Source organism: Notolepis coatsorum (assembly GCF_963971535.1).
Source record: "Notolepis coatsorum genome assembly, chromosome: 5".
Lineage (NCBI taxonomy): Eukaryota > Metazoa > Chordata > Actinopteri > Aulopiformes > Paralepididae > Notolepis > Notolepis coatsorum.
The window spans coordinates 100,313,517-100,339,939 of NC_140169.1; the positions used below are offsets into that span (position 1 = coordinate 100,313,517).

The 26,423-nt window shown below is 43.4% G+C and overlaps 1 protein-coding gene across 1 annotated transcript in view; it reads right to left on the bottom strand.

The window, feature by feature from the left end:
• Positions 1 to 26,423, bottom strand: part of lama2 (laminin, alpha 2) — a 384,202-nt gene that overhangs the window by 131,651 nt on the left and 226,128 nt on the right. The window contains 9 exon segments of the mRNA XM_084314199.1: positions 1,605 to 1,785; positions 4,777 to 4,883; positions 7,064 to 7,275; positions 10,177 to 10,263; positions 14,256 to 14,383; positions 18,615 to 18,728; positions 20,558 to 20,669; positions 24,035 to 24,054; positions 24,057 to 24,248. Of these exon segments, the coding sequence (XP_084170325.1) occupies positions 1,605 to 1,785; positions 4,777 to 4,883; positions 7,064 to 7,275; positions 10,177 to 10,263; positions 14,256 to 14,383; positions 18,615 to 18,728; positions 20,558 to 20,669; positions 24,035 to 24,054; positions 24,057 to 24,248 (1,153 nt within the window).

Sequence of the window (26,423 nt, forward strand, 5' to 3'; positions counted from 1 at the left end):
CTGCCAGTTACTGATGGGAGCATAAACGCTGACCTGCCCTGAGGACCACACCAGTCCGTTCTACCAGGAACAGTAGGTTTGCATCATACCATTGACTATTTTGTCTATTCCTGTTGAATTTCATATTTGCAATTACTGGCTGGTTGTCTGACCTTCGTCTTGTTTTGATTCGCATTTTGTATTTACTGGCTGGTAACTAACATCTGGTAACTTCGTTTTTCTCTCTCTCTCTTTTGTCTAGTGTGGGGACGCCGTTCCCGAACCACCCCACGCTCGTGTTTTTTTTCCGCTCGTTTTAACTCCCCGGTATTTTTGACCCACCCTCGCTTGCCCCGTATTTTCTCTCTCGCCTTGCCCCTTGTATTAAGTCCCAGGAGTTGTTTTTTGACTACCTCTGCGCACCACATAACACAACACGGTAAGACCCCATTTACATAGTTAAACCTACACACATAGTTACCAGCTTACAGACACATTGATTAATTACATACATCATATTCCAGGCTTCCGCCTAACCACAGTACACCACCACAGTCGTTTTGTTTGTACACAGACTTGGGTGACAGGAGGAGCATGTTCAGTGCTAGGCTGACACTTCCTAAATGCAGCACTGAACGGCACAGGAAGTCCTTCATTCCAACAGCCATCAGACTATAATACAATGCATCACTGTGCCTCACTGCATCACTGAACACAGAGTGACAGTTACCATCTTCCTGGACTCTTACTTTGAAACAGCACTGTGCAATATTACACATACTGCAGACCTCAGTATATTTTTATAGTATTTATTTACTGTATATTTTATTCAATTTTTTTTATTCTATTTTATTCTATTCTTATCTTAGGCAATTTGATTTGTTTTGTTATTCTTATTCGTGACCTGTTCTGTCTAAATGTTTAATGTTGAGCGATTTGCAGTGTCAAATTTCCCTCGGGATAATAAAAGTATTTCTATTCTATTCTATTCTGTTGTTTTGTTATTTCTTTTTGTATAAATAAATACATTCCCCTTTGAATCTGTTGCGTTGCTTTTACGGGTCCCGTTCCTCTGTTCCCACAACAGTAATCCCTCCTCTGATGGGGACAACAAGACCAGGTCATCTGCATAGAGCAGACATTTGACTTCATAGTCTTCTAACAGGTGTGTTTGATTCTTGTAGTATAGATGCCAATTAATCTATATACACACTGGACATTGTGTTGGGCTCATTACAGCCTTGCCATAATGCTTTAGTTTTTAATTAGCATGTGGAGGGTTTATATTATGGTCTGATGTTCTGTTTTTGGGTAGAAAGCCATACTGAATGTATTTAGTGTGTTGTGTTGAATGAGGAAGGTTTGTATTACAAAAAACGTTGCCCAGTATATTGTTTACAGAAATTCCGCTGTAGTTCTTTGGATCATAATTACCCCCCATTCTTAAATATGGCGGTAATCAGACCTTTGTTCCAGATCTCAGAGAATGTCTCAGAATTCAGCACTGAATTACTAGAACCAGAATGACCAGTTGTAACTTGTATTTCAGTGTCTCAGTTCAGATGTTCTCTGTCTCATATACACACATATACACACATATACACACGCCTGCACACACAACTTACGGGTGCAGCCTCCCTCCTGGTGGTTGAAGTGGCCTGCAGCGCAGCGGTCACATTTTGGTCCTGTGACACCCGGCTGGCAGCGACACTGACCCCCCTCATCACAGTCAAATGACTTGGAGCCAAACGAGTTACAGTGACAAGGAATACACATTCCTCCTGTAGCTATACCATGAGTCTGAGGCTGATGACAGGACAGGAGAGGAGAGGAGAGGAGGAGAAGAGGAAAGCAGAGGAGAGGGGAGGGGAGGAGAGGAAAGTAGATGGGATGAGAGGATAGGAAAGGGGTAGAGGAGGGGAGAGGATAGGAGGAGAAGAGAGGAGAGGATAGTGGAGGAGAGGAGAGAAGATGAGAGGACAGGAGGGGGGAGAGGAGGATATGAGAGGGGAGGAGAGGATAGGAAAGGGGTAGAGGAGGGGAGAGAATAGGAGGAGAAGAGAGGAAAGCAAAGGAGAGGAGAGGATAGCAGATGAGAGGAGAGAAGAGAAGATGAGAGGACAGGAGAGGAGAGGAGAGGAGAGGGGAGGGGAGGATAGGAAAGGGGTAGAGGAGAGGGGAGGGGAGGGGATGCAAGGGGAGGCGAGGTGAAGAGAGGAGAGGAGAGGAGAGGAGAGAAGAGTATATGACAGGATAGGAGAGGAAAAGAGGAATAGATAGTTCAAAGGACAAACAAGGTTGCATTGAGACATTTGTATGACCACAAACTGAGCTGATCATAGGAAAACACACTGGATAAACAATGTATCACACTGGGTAAACAATGTATCACACTGGATAAACAATGTATCACACTGGATAAACAATGTATCAAACTGGATAAACAATGTATCAAACTGGATAAACAATGAACAATGTATCAAACTGGATAAACAATGTATCACACTGGGTAAACAATGTATCACACTGGATAAACAATGTATCAAACTGGATAAACAATGTATCAAACTGGATAAACAATGTATCAAACTGGATAAACAATGTATCAAACTGGATAAACAATGTATCACACTGGATAAACAATGTATCACACTGGGTAAACAATGTATCACACTGGGTAAACAATGTATCACACTGGATAAACAATGTATCACACTGGGTAAACAATGTATCACACTGGGTAAACACTGCAACACACTGCAACATGCTGGATAAACACTGCACCATGCTGGATAAACACTGCAACACACTGGAAAACGCTGCAACATGCTGGATAAACACTGCATCACACTGCATAACCAATGCATCACACTGGAAAACACTGCACCATGCTGGATAAACACTGCAACACACTGGATAAACACTGCACCATGCTGGATAAACACTGCAACACACTGGATAAACACTGCATCACACTGGAAAACACTGCACCATGCTGGATAAACACTGCAACACACTGGATAAACACTGCATCACACTGGAAACACTGCACCATGCTGGATAAACACTGCAACACACTGGATAAACACTGCATCACACTGGAAAACACTGCACCATGCTGGATAAACACTGCAACACACTGGATAAACACTGCATCACACTGGAAAACACTGCAACACACTGGATAAACACTGCATCACACTGGAAAACACTGCAACACACTGGATAAACACTGCATCACACTGGAAAACACTGCAACACACTGCATCCCACTGGATAATCACTGCATCACCCTGGATAAACACTGCAACACACTGCAACACACTGCACAATACTGCAACACACTGGATAAACACTGCAAAACACTGCATCCCACTGGATAATCACTGCATACCACTGGATAAACACTGCAACACACTGCAACACACTGCAACATACTGCAACACACTGGATAAACACTGCAACACATTGCATCACACTGGAAAACACTGCAACACACTGGATAAACACTGCATCACACTGGAAAACACTGCAACACACTGCAAAACACTGGATAATCACTGCATCACACTGGAAAACACTGCAACACACTGCAACACACTGGATAATCACTGCATCACACTGGAAAACACTGCAACACACTGCAACACACTGCAACACACTGCAACACACTGGATAATCACTGCATCACACTGGAAAACACTGCAACACACTGCAACACACTGCAACACACTGCAACACACTGCATCACACTGGAAAACACGGCAACACACTGCAAAACACTGGATAATCACTGCATCACACTGCAACACACTGCAACACACTGCAACACACTGGATAATCACTGCATCACCCTGGAAAACCCTGCATCACATCAGGTGACCACCACACGACACACTGTCCTGGGACACACCAGCAAACCTACATGCAGACCTCTCCAGTTTTACCCTATCAATCTTGCGGCGGTATGCCCCCCGGGGACACCCCCCCGACCGAGATGACCCCCCCCATCTTTGCTGGATGGTCTCCATGGAGACTCTTTCCACGGGCCTCCGCGTTTCCCTTCTCTCGTAACCTTGGCGACGAAGGTCGCACCGCCGGCCCACGTAGCCGGGGCGACAGATACAACGACCCTCAACATCACAGCGCTGAGACAGTGCCCCCTGGGGGCTGCAACGGCATGAAGCGCATTCCTGACGCTCCGCATCCCACCAACAATTAGGCTTAAAGGATAGATAGAGCAATAGATTATATATAACGATGGTCTTTAACATACATTAAATATATACAAGTATATACACGGTATAGGGTTACATAAATACAAAAATATATACTGTAGGTTAGGGTTATATAAATACATCAATATATATGTATATAGGTGAGGGTTATATAAAGACATAAATATATAAGTGAGGGTTATATAAATACATACATATATAGGTGAGGGTTATACAGTATACATACATATTGTATATATAGGTGAGGGTTATATAAATACATACATATATAGGTGAGGGTTATACAGTATAAATACATACTGTATAGGTGAGGGTTATATAAATACATACATATATAGGTGAGGGTTATACAGTATACATACATATTGTATATATAGGTGAGGGTTATATAAATACATACATATATAGGTGAGGGTTATACAGTATACATACATATTGTATATATAGGTGAGGGTTATATAAATACATACATATATAGGTGAGGGTTATATAAATACATACATATATAGGTACGGGTTATACAAATACATACATATAGGTGAGGGCAAGATAGACTTACCAGACATTCATCACACTGTCGACCAACCACATGTTCTCTGCAGCGACACTGACCCGTCTCCTGACTACACGTCTCTGAGAGAGAACCATTAACATGACACTGGCACGCTGTAGGAGAGGAGGGGACACAGGGTTTTAATAATACATAACCTTTGTTCTCATTCTTCCAACATGGCTACCTGTAACTATTAGTAACCACTTACAAAATATCTAATGTATGTGTTAGAGCAGATCAAACATTGTAAAAGCATAGTATTGTTCCACCGTGACTTGTTTACACCAAATGATTACATTTATGTTCATATACTGTATTTCTCATATATAAACACATATTATTATTATAACACAGTTGTTTCTTCCAACATGGAGGACAGATGGACACTGATATGAGTTGGAGATTAAATTCTTTGATCTAAAAGCAACAAGCACATCTTCACTGGGGGCGTTTCAATGGTCCTCATTCTCCAACGTGTTTGTAAGTGCCTTGGTAAATATCTTGGTAAAAATGTCGTACCAACAGATTTACGGAAATACTCCTCCGGATTCCTGAACGTGTGAAACGATCTCCGTAACTCGTCAAAATCTTTGCAACTGGGTTCCCATGAATGAAATACGTCACTCATTCTTAAACTAAAATGCGAGTTTTCGTTCTTCGCATTTGCATACAGACATGCCCCGCCAGCTCCTTATAAGGTGAATGAGGCGTGTGCAAAACAGCAGAGGTTTGGCATTGCCATCCACCATGCTGATCCATTCTACGGGTATTCTACAGGAAGCGATTTGTGACTGATCTCAAAATGAGATTATATTCAAATGTATTATTATTATACAGCACAATAACCATAAGTACAATACACCATCCAACCAGAGTGGATAAATAAATTCTCCATAAATAAATACATGCGTGGAGAAACGGCCTCACACACACAGAGCACACACACACACTTGTCATCGTGCAGTCGTGCAGTATTGACATTACTGAATGAGATGTCATGCTAATATGTCATGTTCTAGAGTAGGAGTGTGTATGTGTGTGTGTGTGTGTGTGTGTGTGTGTGTGTGTGTGTGTGTGTGTGTGTGTGTGTGTGTGTGTGTGTGTGTGTGTGTGTGTGTGTGCTGTGCTGTGCTGCCTCACTAAGCCGTTATTTCGTTTAGCAATAGAAATACATCAAACCAACAATAAGTGATATCAAAGAGAAGAAGACAGTATATGGCATATTAATACAGTATATTCCACTATACAGTAGCTATATCCGCAGAGATTGGTTTAGTTCTTATTTATTTCGTTTGCAGTGTGTGTGTGTGTGTGTGTAATGCTCACGATGCCTCATCGAGTCAGGACTATAAATGCAAAACGTAATTATTAATGATACAAATATTGTCGTATTAATTATAATTATTTAATTCCACAAATGTCTGTAGTATCGGCAATCCCCAATGACTTGTCCCAGAGAAAGCTGTCGAAACCACGGTTGCACACCGGCCTGTCCGACTTACGACTGCCTTTTCGAGTATGGAAATCCTACAAAGAATTTACAATACGAAGCCATTCGAGAATGCCGAATAAGTACGTAAATTGAGTTACGGAGGAATTCCTTGGTAAGTTTTACGTATGTCCGTTCGAGAATGAGGACCAATGTATCAATGTAGCACTGTACTTTAGAAAAGCAACAGATTGCATCATAATGAGAAACGACACACAATAAAACATAACATACTCTGAAACATAAACTACTTTTATTTAAGCAACAAGGCAGCAAAATGCTGCTACAGATAGTCCCATAGAGAGAGAGAGAGAGAGAGAGAGAGATAGAGAGAGAGAGAGAGAGAGATAGAGAGAGAAAGACAGACAGAGAGATAGATTAGAGAGAGAGAAAGATAGAGATACAATGACAAAGAGACAGAGAGAGAAAGAGACAAAGAGAGAGAGGGAGCGAGACAGAGAGAAACAGAAATGTCTCAACAGAGAGAGGGAGCGAGAGAGAAAGATAGAGACAGAGACTGACAGAGAGAGAGAAAGAGACAGAGAGAGGGAGCAAGACAGAGAGAAACAGCCAGAGAGAGGGAGCGAGACAGAGAAAGATGGAGACAGACAAATGTCTATATAATACATGTGGTTATACATGTCTGTTATTATGTTATATATTTGTGTTATGTTGTGTGTTATATATGTTTTATATTTGTGTGTTATATGTTATATACATGTGTTATATGTTATATATGTGTGTTATATATGTCACGTGTGTGTTATATATGTTATATAAAAAGTGTGTTAGTCATTTACTCACGTTGGCAGTTTTTCGCGGTGATGGCATCTCCATAGTAACCCTCAGCGCAGGAGTCGCAGGCCACACCCCCATAACCTTGACGACAACGCAGACAGTGGCCTGTGATTGGGTCGCAGCTCCTGGGTGTAGCCGTGTCAAGGTTGCCATGACAATCACATTGCTGGCAGGAGCCGCCTGGCACGGTGGGCTGGCCATAGTAGCCGTTGGCACAGCTAGGGGGCAGCAGTGAGTGATACAGTTAAAATAAATGTTCATAGAAATACAGAATGAAATATGTTTTCATAAAAATACAGAATAAAAGTAGTTTTCATAAAAATACAGAATACAATTAGAAAGGTACGCTCAGTAGACACAGACAGACAAACACACAAAGATGGATGCTATCCTGGAGGCGTCTATTCTTATCCTAACGCATGTATGCTTCCGCGTTTGCGTTTTGCGCTCTGATTGGCCACTGCCGTTTCTGGTCGCGCCAATCGTGTGACGGCAAGTCCTTTCGCCGGTTAAGCTTAGGCACTCTTTCGAAGTTGGTTAAGGTTAGAGTTTGTCTTAGAGCAGGGCGATAGAACGCCAGCCCTGATTCCAAACTCTATCCTTAACCAACTTCGAAAGAGTCGCCTAAGCTTAACCAGTGATAAACTAGGCGTTAGGTAGTTTGCTGCTGGTCGAGGCGGAAATGAGCGTGTCACGCGATTGGGCGCACATGTCACATGACCAGAAACGTCAGTGGCCAATCAGATCGCACCAGAAACGGCAGTGGCCAATCAGATTCGCAAAACGCGAACGTGGAAGCATACATGCGTTAGGATAAGAATAGACGCATCCTGGAGAACCCCTCTACAAAGAGCTAGCTAAGATGAGGAGCAGGTTTAGCCATAGACTCCCCCCCATCTTCATCCATATTATCTTATCTTACAAAAACACTGAGTGCTCTCCTTGTAGCTATTAGCATCAGCATGCTAACTCTAATAAACACAAAACAGACAAACTGACCACTCTCCAAGTATAGTTATTAGCATTAATAGGAAGCATAGGAAGGGTGGTAGGAAGTAGAACCTGTTCAGAACCTGAACAAATATTTACAACAGTATTACATAACAGTATATGATTTATTTTGCCTGCTTTATAAAACTAATATTTATTTTTTCATTGTTTTTTCATCTCTATCTCCCTTTTTATTTTTAACTAATATCTGTCTGACTCAGATTTCACATGAACTGATGGCTTCCGGCAGGTGTTCCAACACACACACTCACAAATACAGTATACAACCCCTCCTCTATAAATACCTCTACTTCCCCCTGTGTCAGTCTGCTGGCATTTAACCATGAAACGTGAGTCTGTCTGTCTGTCTGTCTGTCTGTCTGTCTGTCTGTCTGTCTGTCTGTCTGTCTGTCTGTCTGTCTGTCTGTCTGTCTGTCTGTCTGTCTGTCTGTCTGTCTGTCTGTCTGTCTGTCTGTCTGTCTGTCTGTCGCTCTCTCTCTCTCTCTCTCTCTCTCTGTCTCTGTCTCTCTCTTCAATAGAACTTTATTCTAGTCTTGTTTTGAGGAAGAGATGTGAGGAAGAGGAAGAGATGTGAGGAAGAGGTGTGAGGAAGAGGTGTGAGGAAGAGGAAGAGTTGTGAGGAAGAGGAAGATAGGTGAGGAAGAGGTGTGAGGAAGAGGAAGAGGTGTGAGGAAGAGGTGTGAGGAAGAGGTATGATGAAGAGGAAGAGGTGTGAGGAAGAGGAAGAGAGGTGAGGAAGAGGTGTGAGGAAGAGGGAGAGAGGTGAGGAAGAGGTGTGAGGAAGAGGAAGATGTGTGAGGAAGAGGTGTGAGGAAGAGGAAGAGGTGTGAGGAAGAGGTGTGAGGAAGAGGAGTGAGGAAGAGGTGTGAGGAAGAGGTGTGAAGAAGAGGTGTGAGGAAGAGGTGTGAAGAAGAGGTGTGAGGAAGAGGAGTGAAGAAGAGGTGTGAGGAAGAGGTGTGAGGAACGGATACAAGGAAAATACGTAAGGAAGAGAAGCGAGGACAAATGTAAGGAAGGGATGTGAAGATAAAATGTAAAATTTCAGGGCAACTCTAACCCTAACCTAATACTAACCCTAACCTAACCTAAACTAATACTAACCTAAGCCAACCTAACCTAACCTAACCTAACCTAACCCTAATCCAAATTTAGCCCTAAACTAATCTAACCTAACCCTAACCTAACTCTAACATACCAACATGTTTCAGGCAGTGAGTCTTTCAGTGAGTGAGACACTCTGGCAACTGAGGTTTATTAAAAGACCAGGCTATTCTCTGTCATGGCCCCGCAATGGTGGAATAAACATCCACCTCAGTCAGGACAGCTGAAACCTGCTCAATCTTCAAGCTAATACACACTTATTCTACGGCTCATGTAAAAAAGATAAATAAACACCCCACCTCAGTCAGGACAGCTGACACCTGCTCAATCTTCAGGCTAAAACACGCATATTCTACAGCTTGCATAATAAAAGATAAAAAAAAAAAAAAAAAAACTGCAGCAGCTGTATAATGTTTTAGCCAGAGAGAACTGAACATGTCTCATTCTTACTAATAAAATAATCATTTGATTTGAATTTTAACTACTTCTATTCACCTGTCTCATAGTTTACTGAGGAAAGTGACTAAATATCTAAATATCGTTCCATAGACACCTTTCAATGTCTAGTCCAGGAATAGAAGACGACTGTACTTTATCATGTGTAATTTACGTCTTATATTCAGACCAATATGGTCCCTATTTCTATTCATTATATTATATGTTTGTATTGGTTATTATCACCCCAAGGTTTGGAATACCTTTTTTTATTGAATATAACATATATGGAATTTCTCCAGAACGTACGTGTGTGTGTGTGTGTGTGTGTGTGTGTGTGTGTGTGTGTGTGTGTGTGTGTGTGTGTGTGTGTGTGTGTGTGTGTGTGTGTGTGTGTGTGTGTGTGTAGGTGTGTGTAGGTGTGTGTGTGTGTGTGTGTGTGTGTGTGTGTGTGTGTGTGTGTGTGTGTGTGTGTGTGTGTGTGTGTGTGTGTGTGTGTGTGTGTGTGTGTGTGTGTGTGTGTGTGTGTGTGTGTGTGTGTGTGTGTGTGTATGTGTGTGTGTGTGTAGTACCTGTCACATGTAACTCCAGTGTATCCTGGTTGACATCGGTCACACAATAACTCTCCTCCATTTCCTAGTTGACAGGTAGGGCTGAAACTGCCGTGGTTACCATGATGATAGAGTTGTTGTTGTTGTTGTTGTTGTTGTTGTTGAGGACGAAAACGTTGTCCGGAGGTGAACAGAGGGAGGAAGAGGAGGAAGAGGAGAGGCGAGAGACGAGTCAATAACATGGTCTCTCTCTCCTAACCACACTAGTATCTACAGTTGAGTATAAACACACACACGAATACTCTCTCTCTGTCTGTCTGAGCTTCTACCACCTCTAAACCCTGCATGGAATTGAAAGAGAGAGGGAGAGAGCTAGAGAGAGAGAGAGAGAGAGAGAGAGAGAGAGAGAGAGAGAGAGAGAGAGAGAGAGAGAGAGAGAGAGAGAGAGAGAGAGAGAGAGAGAGAGACAGACAGGAATAGCAGGACTTTATTACACACAGCATCAGGCCCCCTGCCCAAAACTATAGATAGGTCTGCTGGCTCGGCCCTCTGACTGACTGTAATAGTATAGACATACTGTAGTAGCATAGTACATAGTATATAGTAGTCAGTGATGTACCTGAACACGATCGTTCATGAACTCGTTCATATTTTGGGGCGAACGTGAACTGAACATACTGTATTTCCACTAGATGAACGTAATTGTAGAATAGAATAGAATGATCTTTATTGTTATTGTTACAATGTTACAACAACGACATTTTAAATGCAGCCCTACTGTAGGTGCTAGCCGTCACACAGTCCTAGATCATAAAACACAGTCCTAAACACAGTATTAAATATAAAAACAAGAGTAAGGCATAATAGACATAACATAACATAAACAGGGGGGTATAAAAGATAATTGCACTAGAGTTTAGTGCACATATGGCTCTGGGATAGAAACTAAACTTCAGTCTGTTAGTCCGGGTGGGCATGACACTGAAACGCCTGCCCGAGCGCAGCCGTATGAGGTGTTTGTTGCCAGGGTGGTGTGGGTCCTTTAGTATTTTCACTGCCTTCTTAAGACAGCAGGAGTTCTTCTTCCAGGGAGGGCATCCAATGATTTTCTGGGCCGAGTTGACGACCCTCTGGAGCGCCTTCCTCTCTGCGGCTGTGCAGCTGAGGAACCACACGTTGATGCAGTAGGTGAGGATGCTTTCCACGGAGCAGCGGTAAAAGGACACAAGCAGGTCTTGTCTGAGGTGGTAGTTTCTGAGTATTCTCAGGAAGTATAGTCTCTGTTGTGCCTTCTTCACGATCGCCTTGGTGTTGGTTCTCCAGGTCAGGGTCATCCTCCAGGTGGACGCCCAGGAATTTGATGACGAGACTCTCTCCACTCATCCCCCGTCGATGTACAGGGGCTGTATGTCGGTCTACTTCCTCCTGTAGTCCACGATCATCTCCTGGGTTTTTAGCTTATTCAGCTGCAGGTTGTTGATTTTGCACAGGGCTGACAGCTGCTCTACCTCATCGCGATACGCGGTCTCGTCACCTTTTGAGATACAGCCCACCACGGTGGTGTCGTCAGCGAACTTGATGATGGTGTTGCTGGGGTGGACTGCGGTGAAGTCGTGGGTGTAAATAGAGTAAAATAAGGGACTCAGCACGCAGCCCTGGGGGGATCCGGTGCTGAGGCTGATGGCTGTGGAGGTGTGGGGGCCTATCCTGACCCTCTGGGGGCGGTCAGACAGGAAGACCTTGGGAGGGATGATTTAGTCCAAGATCCATGGGTTTGGGCACTAGTCTGTCAGGCAGGATGGTATTGAATGCAGAGCTAAAGTCCACGAAGAGCAGCCGTGCGTAGCACCCCCCCCCCCCCCCCCCCCCCCCTCTCTCTAGATGGGACAGGGTAGAGTGGAGAGTTGTGGCGATGGCATCCTCCGTGGACCTGTTGGCTCTGTAGGCGAACTGGTGGGGGTCTAGTCCGGGTGGGAGGCTAGAGATGATGTGGGGCTTGAGTGTCTTTTCAAAGACCTTCATGGGTAGGGAGGTGAGTGCGACTGGACGGTAGCAACTGATGGAGTTCTTCTTTGGGACCGGGATGATTATGGAGGTTTTCAGGCAGGGTGGGACGATGGCTTGGGACAGGGACTGGTTGAAGATCTTAGTGAAGACCCCCGTCAGCTGGTCAGCGCAGTCTTTCAGCAGCCGTCCCACGTGAACGCGTTCATTCTCGGTGCTCTATCACAGTATAACTTCGTTCAAACGTGTGCCAGATTTGGGACGGGCACCCACCCACCCACCCACCCACCCACCCACCCACACACACACACACACACACACACACACACACACACACACACACACACACACACACACACACACACACACACACACACACACACACACACACACACACACACACACACACACACACACACACACACACACACACACACACACACACACACACACACACACACACACACACACACACACACACACACACACACACACACACACACACACACACACACAGAAAGGTTTCGGTGTGTGCGTGTTGCGCGTGGAGAGAGAGACTCATTACGCGCGACGCGGGCCGCCCCTTTAAGGCAATGGTAGCAAATGATAGCTTGCAGCAACGTACTGTATTGAAAAAATAACTATAAACTATAAACTAGTTTTTTTGAAACCATGAACTTTAGTTCAACATTTTTAATTATGAACTATGAACTGAACTAGTTCATTTAAAAATGTGTGAACTGTGAACTAGTTCATTTAGAAGTGCACTTTCCCAACACTGATAGTAGTATAGACATATTAGCATAGTAGGTAATAGTATAGCCATAGTAGCATAGCACATGATCGTAGTATAGACATAGTAGCACAGTACATAGATAGTAGTATGGCCATAATAGCATAGTAGGTAGTAGTATAGACATAATAGCATAGTACATAGTAGATAGTAGTAGAGACATAGTAGCAGTAAAGAGAGAAAGAGAGAAAGAGAGAGAGAGATAGGTGGGAGGGATTCTTTCTTTAGGGTCTGTGGGAGTTTTTGAAATGACGTGTCATGACTACTGGAATTCTCAGCTGTCCCTGTCAATGTGTGTGTGTGTGTGTGTGTGTGTGTGTGTGTGTGTGTGTGTGTGTGTGTGTGTGTGTGTGTGTGTGTGTGTGTGTGTGTGTGTGTGTGTGTGTGTGTGTGTGTGTGTGTGTGTGTGTGTGTGTGTGTGTGTGTGTGTGTGTGTGTGTGTGTGTGTGTGTGTGTGTGTGTGTGTGTGTGTGTGTGTGTGTGTGTGTGTGTGTGTGTGTGTGTGTGTGTCTTCCTGGTAATTTGATGGAGGTTACAGACTCCACAGAAGGAGGAGAGGAGAATAGAGAAGATGAGATGAAAGGAGGGGAGATTAGAAGAGAGGAAGAGGAAGAGAGAGGAGAGGAGATGAGAAGAGGAAGATGAAGTGGAGAGAAGAGGAGAGAGGAGAGGAGATGAAGAGGAGAGAAGAGGATAGAGGGGAGGAGAAGAGAGAAGAGATGAGAGGAAAGAAGAAGAGGAGAGAAGTTGAGAAGAGAGGAGAGGAAGAGGAGAAGATGATAAAAGATGAGAGAGGAGAGGAGAGTAAGATGAGATGAAGAATATTAAAGGAGAAGAAATGAGAGGAGAGAAGATATATAATATTATAATATAATATAATAAAGATCCTATAAATACAGAAAGAGAGAGGTAGAGAGAGATATGAGAGAGGGATGGATATATATAATTTTGTCTCTTATATATATTACATATATATATATAGTATAGAAAGGGTATATTCCTAACTTAAAAAAAAAGAGAACGAGGAGAAGAGAGGACATAGGAAAGAGAGATAGAGAGACAGAAAGAGGGGTAGAAGTTGATTAAAGTGATACAGGGAGAGGGTGCAATGGAGGGAAGAAGAGACAGACAGAACTAGGTTGAGAGAGGGTAATTGGGGTTATATAGTGAAGGAGGGAGATAGATAGGGGAGAGAGTGGGAGGGAGAAAGACAGGTCAACAGCAGTAGATTGGGGTTGTTGATTAAATTGAGCTAAACCATCGTCACAGTGACATTAGCCCCATCGCCATGGCGATCACCTACTTGTTGCTAGGCAGGCTGAGAGGACAGGCGCAGCGCTGGCAATCATCGGCTGATCCTTGGGTGGCGTTGCCATAGTAACCGGGCAGGCAGGTGTCGCAGTAGTGGCCCATGGTTTGGTGAGAGCAACCCTACAAATACCAGAGGTCAAAGGTTAAATTGACAGTCCACATGTTTAAAATCGAATGTGTCCTTTCATTCTATCCAAGAGGAATTGCACCTGTGTTTTGGTTTGCCTCGCCATTATGGATATCAGGATCATGCTAAGCGTGCTAATGCAAGTCTAGGATTGTAGAAAGAGGATGGGATATGAGGATAGTAGGGGTGTAACGGTACACAAAAACCACGGTTCGGTATGTACCTCGGTTTTGAAGTCACGGTTCGGTACGGGTTTTCGGTACAGTGGGGGAAAGTTTGGCTTTCCATGTTCCACTCAGTGTGCAGTAACTAATTGTACTTGTAGGGCTGTCAACGAATATTCTATATTGAATTTAATACCTTAATCGACTTTTTCGATTATAAAAAAAAATTAAAGAAAATTATATTAGATTGTGAAAAAAACAGCCGCCGGTGGGCGGTCGTTAGTGGTTAACATACCATTGTATTTGTTCGGTACACACTACAGCCGTTCGGTACGGTACACACTGAAACGGTTCGGTTAGGTACGGATACGTGTACCTTTACACCCCTAGAGGATAGTATAATGATTAAAGGATAAGGTCGGTGTCATTAAATTTTTTCCTAATTGTCAACATAGCTTACGAAAAGGCCAAAACCAACAATGCATTGCTCCTACTTACCAGTGTGGTCCATCCGCTAACACCAGAGTATAGCTCATATTCAGAAGTCATACAACTCTATTGGTGTCTGAGAATTGCTAAAACAAGTCACAGATCCGTACTGTTTTTTTTGGTGAGGATAATTCATCACTGCGATGAACACCAGCATCATAGCCTTGATTCTGCCTGAACCAGAACTACTTCAGAGGCGACATGGTTACATGGTTTAACCTCTTAAGCCATAGCCATATTTTCATAAAATACGCCTAAAAGTTCATACCCAAGTAAATGGAAGATTGCTCCACTTCTACAAGGTCCATTTGCATGTTCTTGGTATCTAGGGACATCTATGGACCCCAGGGAATGTATTCACAGTGTCAGGAATATTGTATCTGTTACTATACTTGAGTAAATTGTAATGAACCAAAGGAGAATTTTTTTCCATCTTTAATGGTGTATAACACCATGCTAACATTGACCAGATGTGAACAATGTAGCTCATTCAGCACCTTCTTGAGATCAAGTGTACAAGCAAATTAATAAAGGGTAGATGATTTACAGGGGGTTTTGTAGATACAGTACTGAATTTTGCCATCCGGACATCCCAAAATATCAATATAGAATATAGAATATCAGGCCTAAAAATTGCGTATAAACCACCAGGCGCCCGTTACAGGGCAGCAAAGACCGTGAATGAAATCTACTGTAAGTACAGTTTCACAGAGGCTGGTGTGAGCTGGGTAGTGAAGTTTTATGACATTTCTATGTCCATTGAAAGCCCTGGGTCTCCTCTGTCTTAGGACTACAACGGTTTCATGACGCGTTATTTCCTCGCATCTAATTCATCCGGTTTCCGCTGGGATGCGCCGAGATATTTCTAAACTCAAATTTAGCTAATAACACTTACAATCATTGGTAAACAAACGTAGTGCTGAAAATATACACTTTGACTGCTGTTTGGATAGGCTTAGGGTCTTTACTCTTGGCTACATGAAGAAGAAAAAAACGCAACATTAATTAATACGGACTGTAATGATCTATTTATGACGTGATATTAATTTCGGCCCCATACAGGGCCCGTCGGATTTAAGGGATTAAAGCCCTATGCCAATCAGATAATGGTGACAGGAGTAGGACAGTGAAGTCTGGGAGCTCCAAGTCATGCACCCGCACATAGGAGGTGGTTGTCTGATTCAGTCACCTTGCTTTTGGACAGAGACGGAGAGAGCATCTCGACAGCTGAATGAGCAGCCCTCTTCAGGATCCACTCTGCTCACTTAGGGAAGGGGCTAAAAGGGGAGCCCTAAAATTCCCTGCCTCTTCAGAACCTCACTAGAATGAAACCACATTCCAGTGGGTTAATCTCATAGCAGTCCCGGACATCATCATGGATAGTGCTTCTAGTGATTGACCTGAAGGAAGATCCGCAATCATTGCAAGGGAACGGGAACTGAGAAGACTTAAGACAGACTTTGCTGCCTTGTCAGAAACCTGCCTGGCTGAGGAGACGCACAGGAAGTAGAAAGGTGAAATACACCTTCTTCTGGAAGGTAAAGTAGCTGGTGAACCCAGAATCTACGGAGTGGGAGTGCCATCAAAAACAGGGTCATCATCACCCACGTCTCTGAATCCCCAGTGGGCATCAATGAGCGCCTTATCACCCTGCGTACCACCCTGCGTACCACCCTGCGTATAACCCTGTGTACCACCCTGCGTACCACCCTGCGTCTGAGGCTCACTGATAACCAGTGCTTGTGCCTCAACTCTGGACTCACATGATGAAGATAAACAAACCTTCTATGCCACTTTGGACCAGGTACTATCGAACGTCCCAAAGGAAGACAAGGTCCTCCCACTGAAGGATTTCAATGCCACAATTGGTAAGGATCAAAAGCTCTGGAAAGGCACAATGTGTAAAGAGGGTGTTGGGAACATTAACTCCAACAGTGTTCTTGTATTATCCAAATGTGCTGAGCATGACCTTGTCATCATGTTTTGCCAGAGAAACAAGGTCATAACCTCCTGAATGCATCCCTGATTCCAAGCGCTGACATCTCATAGATGTGATTGTCAGGGTCAAAGACCACAGAGATGTCAACATCACCAGGGCCAAAGACCACAGATATGTCAACATCACCAGGGCCAAAGACCACAGAGATGTCAACATCACCAGGGCCAAAGACCACAGAGATGTCAACATCACCAGGGCCAAAGATCACAGATATGTCAACATCACTAGGGCCACGACCTGCATGGACGATCATCAACTCATCTGCTCCAAAAAACTGCCCTACAATTAATACAGAAAAGGAGGACACAAAAGAAACAGAGTAGCCCAAAATTCAACACAAAGCCTGGGTGATGTAAACAAGGTGCAACATCTCTGAATATGAACCACCTGAGAGAACCCTAACCAAATGAATGATCCTATCCTCGAGACCAGGAGGCACACCATTGGCTACAACACCAGGACCGGTTCAATGAAAATTACATTGAAATAATCTGAGTGATGCGGCGGCTGATTGGCGCAGTGGCCAAGGCGCTCGCCACTAACGCAGGAGACGCTGGGTTCGAGCCCAGCTCTCGGCGTTGCTACCGGCTTGGCCAGCCGTCATACTAACACAATTGGCAGTGTTAGAGGGTGGGAAAGCCGGTGGGTGGGGATTGGACGTTGTGGACAGCGACTCCTACAGGTCGGTTGGGTGATGCCGGTGCGGCGGAAGCAGGAAGTATCGGGGGCAGCGTGAGCCTCCCATGCGTTACTCCTCGCCACTGAGAGTTCGAGCTGCTGCGGTGAAAAGATGCGACAGGCTGCCTCCTCGTGTACCGGAGGGGACACGTGATGCAAGGCTTCTGTCCTCACTACAGCCAACCAGTGGGAGGCATAGTCTAGCAACGTTCAAGACAGGGGAGGGAAGAATTGGATAATACGAAATTGGGATGGGAGAAAAATAGAAAATGGGGAGAAAAAGTGGATAACAAAAAAAATTGAAAATAATCTGAGTGATGCCAAAATGAAGCCTTCTACTCCTAGAAGAATGACATCAACTGCCAAAAGGCAAAGGCAAAGGCAAACTTTCAGCATAGGATAAGTGAGCTCAAAAACATCTGGTGGTTTACAGAGAGGCCCTGTAAATCCAGCAGCTTGCTGACTCTGGAGACACCAGAGGTTTCCTCAACACCACCAAGGCTGTGTGTGGAGTCTGGACCCAGTGACCGAGGCCTCAATCCCCTCCACTCTAAAGATGGACACACCCTGCTCAAGGACAATGTGGCCATCAGCTCCAGATGGAGGGAACACTTTCAACCTGAACCACAACACCATGGATACAATCAATCAAATCCCTCAGCCTCTCTCAAACATTGCACCAACCCTGTTTGCCATTTTCATTGCAGCCATCCTCCACCTCACCAGCAGTAACCTACCTGAAGGCATCATGTATGATTAATGTAAGAGTTAAGTTCAGGTTATGGTAAGAGTTCAAATAAGGTTTACATAAGAGGTAAAATAAGGTTAATGTAAGTGTTAAGATAGGGTTCATGTAATAGTTAAGATACGGTTAGTGTGTATGTGTGTATTTACCAGGCAGTGTCCGGTGACCTCATCGCAGTGTTGGGCGTGTCCATGACAACGACAAGGTTCACACACCCCTCCGTACAATATGTTGTTAACCCTGCGATACTCAGGAACACACACCTATGACACACATAAACACACACACACACACACACACACACACACACACACACACACACACACACACACACACACACACACACACACACACACACACACACACACACACACACACACACACACACACACACACACACTCACACACACACACACACACACACACAAACACACACACACACACACACACACACACACACACACACAACACACACACACACACACACACACACACACACACACAAACACACACACACACACACACACATGTACAGACTCAGGTGGTTAAACAAGCTCCTGCATGTCACTCTTTGTGGTTTTTAAATGATTTCAGATCAGTTATAAAGTTTTATCTCATTTACATTTACATTTACATTTAGTCATTTAGCTGACGCTTTTATCCAAAGCGACTTACAAGTTCTGTACGACAAGCCATCAGGAAGGGCACAACTCTATCAGCTGAGCAACAATGTTCATCAAAGTGTTGAGTGCTACAGTGTAGGTTAGTTTATTAGGACAAGTGCATGACAGTACGGTTAGTTAGGGTTAGATTTTTTTTTTTTTTTTTTTTTTTTTTTAATTCAGATAATGGTTGAAGAAGTGCGTCTTTAGTCGACGGCGAAAGATTGGACGTGATTCGGCTGTCCTAACTGGGGTGGGTAGTTCATTCCACCATTGTGGGGCAAGGACTGAGAATAGGCGACTTCTCTTTGATGACCCTCCCGGAGCTTGGATAGGAGTAGGTCTGAGGCGGCCAGAAGATGCAGAGCGTAGGGGTCTTGAGGGTGTGTAGTTAGAGACCATTGACGGAGGTAGGCGGGAGCGGTTCCCTTTGCCGCACGGTATGCTAGGTCGAGGGCCTTGAAGCGGATTCGTGCAGCAATGGGGAGCCAGTGCAGGTCCCTAAGAAGTGGGGTGTCATGGGCCGACTTCGGTAGGTTTGAGATCAGGCGGGCCGCTGCGTTCTGAATGAGTTGAAGAGGCTTAGTGGCAGTGGCCGGGAGGCCAGCGAGCAGTGCATTGCAGTAGTCGAGGCGGGAGATGACTGTTGATTGGACGAGGAGTTGGGTGGCTTCTTTTGTCAGGAAGGGGCGTATCCTTCTGACGTTGCTCAGGAGGAATCGGCAGGTTCTGGTCGTCGCTGCGATGTGAGCAGAGAAGTTCAACTGGTCGTCGAGGACAACACCAAGGTTCTTGGCGGTCGGGGACGCAGTCACAGCTGCATTCTCGACTGTGATTGAAAGGTCGGTTAGGGGGAGGATTTGGCCGGCAGGTGGAGCAATTCTGTTTTGCTTAGGTTCAGTTTGAGGTGGTTGGACGTCATCCAGGCTGAGATGTCGGACAGACAGGCCGAGATCCGCACAGAGACGTGGATATCTGAGGGAGGGAAGGAGAGGAAGAGTTGAGTATCGTCGGCATAACAATGGTAGGAGAAGCCATGAGACGTGATAATGTTACCCAGTGATTTAGTGTAGAGGGAGAAGAGAAGGGGTCCTAAAACCGAGCCCTGGGGGACACCCGTCCGCAGGGGCGGGTGGCCGACAGGGTCCCTCTCCATGACACTTGGTAGGAGCGGTCATTGAGGTATGATGACAGCCATGTCAGCGCAGAGCCAGCCACTCCCATTCCTGCGAGGGCCGCAAGGAGGATCTGGTGGTTGACTGTGTCGAAGGCTGCAGATAGATCTAGGAGAATCAGGACAGAGGAGAGGCCTTTCGCTTTTGCTAAGTGAAGTGCCTCTGTGACCGCAATGAGGGCTGTCTCTGTGGAGTGACCAGTCCTGAAGCCTGACTGATTAGGGTCAGAGTGTGTGTGAGTGTGTGTGTCTCTACCTCACAGGAAGTTCCATCATGTCCAGCAGGACAGGAGCAGACCTCTACAGCAGACGCTCTCCTCCCTCCACTGGCAGAGACACCTGCTGTCTCCATGGTAACATTGTGAAGCCTTGGACAACAACAACAACAACAGCTTTGTTATTATTAATAATAATAATGATAATAATAATAATATTACTGCTACTATTGATAATATTTGATGGATACCAAGCAACCTTGGGTTTCATGAAAGGCGCTATAGAAATTTGATCTATTATTATTATTATTATTATTATTATTATTATTATTATTATTATTATTATTATTATTATTATTATTATTATTATTATTATTATTGTTATTATTATTATTATTATTATTATTATTATTATTATTATTATTATTATTATTATTATTATTATTATTATTATTATTATTATTATTATTATTATTATTATTATTATTATTATTATTATTATTATTATAATTATTATTATTATAATTATTATTATTATTATTATTATTATTATTATTATTATTATTATTATTATTATTATTATTACTAGTACTACCACTACTACTGGTACTACTACTACTACTACTACTACTACTACTACTACTACTACTACTACTACTACTACTACTACTACTACTACTACTACTACTACTACTACTACTACTATTACTGCTGATGTTGCTATCAGGACTACCTTTACATTTAGTCATTTCGTTTTATCCAAAGTGACAAGTCAGCAGGACGGGTACACCTCTGGGTGCTAAGAGTAAGTGGTATTGTTCATCTAGCAGTGCCAAACGTCAGTGCTTCACTCTGAGTGCATAGTAGTATAGTAGCATAGTAGGTAGTAGATAGTAGTATAGGCATAGTAGCATAGTACATAGTAGGTTGTAGTATAGATATAGTAGCATAGTATAGAATAGTCACAAATAATAATAATAATAATAATAATAATAATAATAATAATAATAATAATAATAATAATAATAATAATAATAATAATAATAATAATAATAATAATAATAATAATAATAATAATAATAATAATAATAATAATAATTAATAATAATAATAATAATAATAATAATAATAATAATAATAATAATAATAATAATAATAATAATAATAATAATAATAATAATAATAATAATAATAATAATAATAATAAATAATAATAATAATAATAATAATAATAATAATAATAATAATAATAATAATAATAATAATAATAATAATAATAATAATAATAATAATAATAATAATAATAATAATAATAATAATGTTGTGAACCACAACCTCCACTTGAAGACCTCTGTATTGAAGGTGCCACACACAGCTAGCTCTGGTCCTACCTCTCCAACAGATCACACTTCACATCACAGCCACTCTGTCTCATCCACTGTCACACAAGGTGTGCCCCAAGGTTCTGTGTTCTGCCCACTCCTTTTCATCATCTACACCCTCCATCTCAGACAGATCCTCCGCCATTTCAACCTGGACTTCCAATGCTATGCTGATGACACTCAGATATACGTACCTCAGCACCAAATCTCACCACAACCCACCCATCTCTGACATCGATTCCTGCCAAGCTTGGATGTAACTAAATGTCCTCAAACTCAACAGTGACAAGTCCAACCGCAGCAGAATCAACAACCCCACACTCACCATGGATGACACCACTGTCTCTCCTTCCTCCCAGACATTTCAACCTTGGAGTGATCCTTGATCACACCTTCTCCCTCAAGCCCCATATCTGACAAATTGTCAAAACCTCATTCTACCACCTTTCGCAATATTGCAAAGATCAGGCCCTCATTCACATGCCCTGTTGCGGAAACTCTGATCCATGTCTTCATCTCCTCCCATATTGACTCCTGCAACTCACTCCTCTACGGCATTAATGACAGCTCCATCAATAGACTCCAACTGGTCCGGAAGGAATCCGCCCGACTTGTAACCCACACAAAATCCTGCCCCAGTCCTAAAAGACCTCCCTTGGCTTCCTGTCTCCCACCAACTACAAAATCCTTGTCCTCACCTACAGAGCCCTTCACCATCTGGCCCCCCATATCTTACAGACCTCCTATCACCATCTGGCCCCCCATATCTTACAGACCTCCTATCACCATCTGGCCCCCCATATCTTACAGACCTCCTATCACCATCTGGCCCCCCATATCTTACAGACCTCCTATCACCATCTGGCCCCCCATATCTTACAGACCTCCTATCACCTTCTGGCCTCCCATATCTTACAGACCTCCTATCACCATCTGGCCCCCCATATCTTACAGACCTCCTATCACCATCTGGCCCCCCATATCTTACAGACCTCCTATCACCATCTGGCCCCCCATATCTTACAGACCTCCTATCACCATCTGGCCCCCCATATCTTACAGACCTCCTATCACCATCTGGCCCCCCATATCTTACAGACCTCCTATCACCTTCTGGCTCCCCATATCTTACAGACCTCCTATCACCATATGGCCCCCCATATCTTACAGACCTCCTATCACCTTCTCGGACCCTCAGATCCAGCCTTTGCATATTTGGGGACAGAACCTTCTCCAGGGCAGTCCCCAGGCTCTAGAACTCCCTCCCCCAAGACTTTAAGACTTTAGAGCAGGGGTCTCAAACTCGCGGCCCGCGGGCCAATTGCGGCCCGCTGGATGATATTTTGCGGCCCCCTACTTGACATCAAAGTTAAAAAAAGTTTTTTTATGTTGTTGTGGGACTTGTACAGCACTTTGTTCAACTTTGTCAGTGCTGTAAAGTTTAAACCTTTTTAAATCTTAGACAAACAAAACACTTTGCTTTCATGAAATATTGTAAGCCGTCATTTGAGGCTTTATAAAAGCAGCACAATGAACACAAATCTGTCAGTGCCGAGTCCGACCTCATCTTAAATAACAAACAGCATTGCTTGTTGTAGTTAACAAAGAGAGGCAGAGTTGATTTTGCAAAAAAAATTAAAAATTAAAAATCATATATATATATATATAATATTTGATGCAGCCCAGCCTCACCCAGACTCTACCTCCAGCGGCCTCCAGGTAAATTGAGTTTGAGACCCCTGCTTTAGAGAGTCAGATTCCCTCACAGTTTTCCAATCCCACCCCTCTCCAGTTGTTTGTCTCACTGCCACCACCCCTTTGTGTAAAGCCGTGGTTCCCAAACTTTTTGGCCCCCCTAATAATTGTTATTATATATATATATATATATATATATATATATATATATATATATATATATATATATATATATATATATATATATATATATATATATATATATATATATATATATATATATATATATATATATATATATATATATATATATATATATATATATATATATATATATATTTTTTTAAGAATAATACAAAAAATCTTATCATCTATTTTAAATGATAGAAAAGCGCTTTATATAATATATATATTATTTATTATTAGTAGCAGTAGTATTACCTGTAAACAGCGCTTGTCTCTCTGTGCTGTATGAAGCTCTGACCAACACTCTGCTCACATTGGACAACACAGAGAGAAAATCCCGGCGGCTGATTGGCTGTCTTGTCTCTGAAACCAGGAAGTTCTCTGGCAGGAGAGCGATGTGATTGGTGCTCGGAGAGGACGGGTACACCGGCTGGCCAAACTGGCTGTCAATCATTCTGACCCCTCCTCCCTGGAGACAAAGATACAGAGTGAGCGGTGTGAGAGAGAGAGAGAGAGAGAGAGAGAGAGAGAGAGAGAGAGAGAGAGAGAGAGAGAGAGAGAGAGAGAGAGAGAGAGAGAGAGAGAGAGAGAGAGAGAGAGAGAGTCAGCTCAAACTCTACAGTGTAAGTTAGTATATTAGGACAAGTGCATGACAGCAGATATCACAACGGTGATGTTGCAGCACGGTTGGTTGCTAGCAGGGTTTTAGGTTTAGCAGGTGATTGTATTTCCGGGGATATGCACTGCTCATGTGCTCAATCCACTCCTCCAGTTGGGCCACCATGGAAAAAATAAAAAATATATTTCTTTACTTATTGAATTTACTACTGAAGACCACAGAATGAACTAGTAACACACCCACGCACGCACGCACGCACACACACACACACACACACACACACACACACACACACACACACACACACACACACACACACACACACACACACACACACACACACACACACACACACACACACACACACACACACACACACACACACACACACACACACACACAGCTGGTAGAAAAGTGCAGTGCTGAGCAATAACTGATGCAGATACTCATAGTAAGACCCCCCACCTCCGTGTGTGTATGTGTTATTGATATCATGTCAGCAATTATAAAGTAGCTTGTGGTCTCAGCTCCAGAAAAGCTGTTCAAACAGCAGAGAGCCTCTGCCTGGTAGTCAGGTCGTCTCATGACATCTGAACACAGACGGATTCTTTCAGCCAATCAGATAGAGAGGAGAGGGAACTTTGACTGGTCGCATAGTTGGCAGGGGGCAGATGAAGTACTCCAGGTTAAACAACTAACATCAATATTTAACATTCATTGACATGTTCATTTTCATTTCAACACAATAACGTCAATCATCCATTGCATGTATAATTGGTTCATGACATATACAACCATATCCACCCCATGTCAGCTTGATAAGACATTAGCTTAGCATTGTACCATGGCCTGGGTGAATACTCAATTCTGATTGGTTGGTAGGTGTCCATTAAAAGTGCCAACCACAATCTGATCACCATTCTAAATGATTGTGCTACATAGTGTGGACTAGGGGTGTGCAGAGACATCATTATCTTTATCTGTATCTGTATATGTTCAACCTACATAAATAATTATCTGTATCTGTTCAACCAACACATGGATTTGTATCAGACAGACAGACAGACAGACAGACAGACAGACAGACAGACAGACAGACAGACAGACAGACAGACAGACAGACAGACAGACAGACAGACAGACAGACAGACAGACAGACAGACAGACAGACAGACAGACAGACAGACAGACAGACAGACAGACAGACAGACAGACAGACAGACAGACAGACAGACAGACAGACAGACAGACAGACAGACAGACAGACAGACAGACAGACAGACAGACAGACAGACAGACAGACAGACAGACAGACAGACAGACAGACAGACAGACAGACAGACAGACAGACAGACAGACAGACAGACAGACAGACAGACAGACAGACAGACAGACAGACAGACAGACAGACAGACAGACAGACAGACAGACAGACAGACAGACAGACAGACAGACAGACAGACAGACAGACAGACAGACAGACAGACAGACAGACAGACAGACAGACAGACAGACAGACAGACAGACAGACAGACAGACAGACAGACAGACAGACAGACAGACAGACAGACAGACAGACAGACAGACAGACAGACAGACAGACAGACAGACAGACAGACAGACAGACAGACAGACAGACAGACAGACAGACAGACAGACAGACAGACAGACAGACAGACAGACAGACAGACAGACAGACAGACAGACAGACAGACAGACAGACAGACAGACAGACAGACAGACAGACAGACAGACAGACAGACAGACAGACAGACAGACAGACAGACAGACAGACAGACAGACAGACAGACAGACAGACAGACAGACAGACAGACAGACAGACAGACAGACAGACAGACAGACAGACAGACAGACAGACAGACAGACAGACAGACAGACAGACAGACAGACAGACAGACAGACAGACAGACAGACAGACAGACAGACAGACAGACAGACAGACAGACAGACAGACAGACAGACAGACAGACAGACAGACAGACAGACAGACAGACAGACAGACAG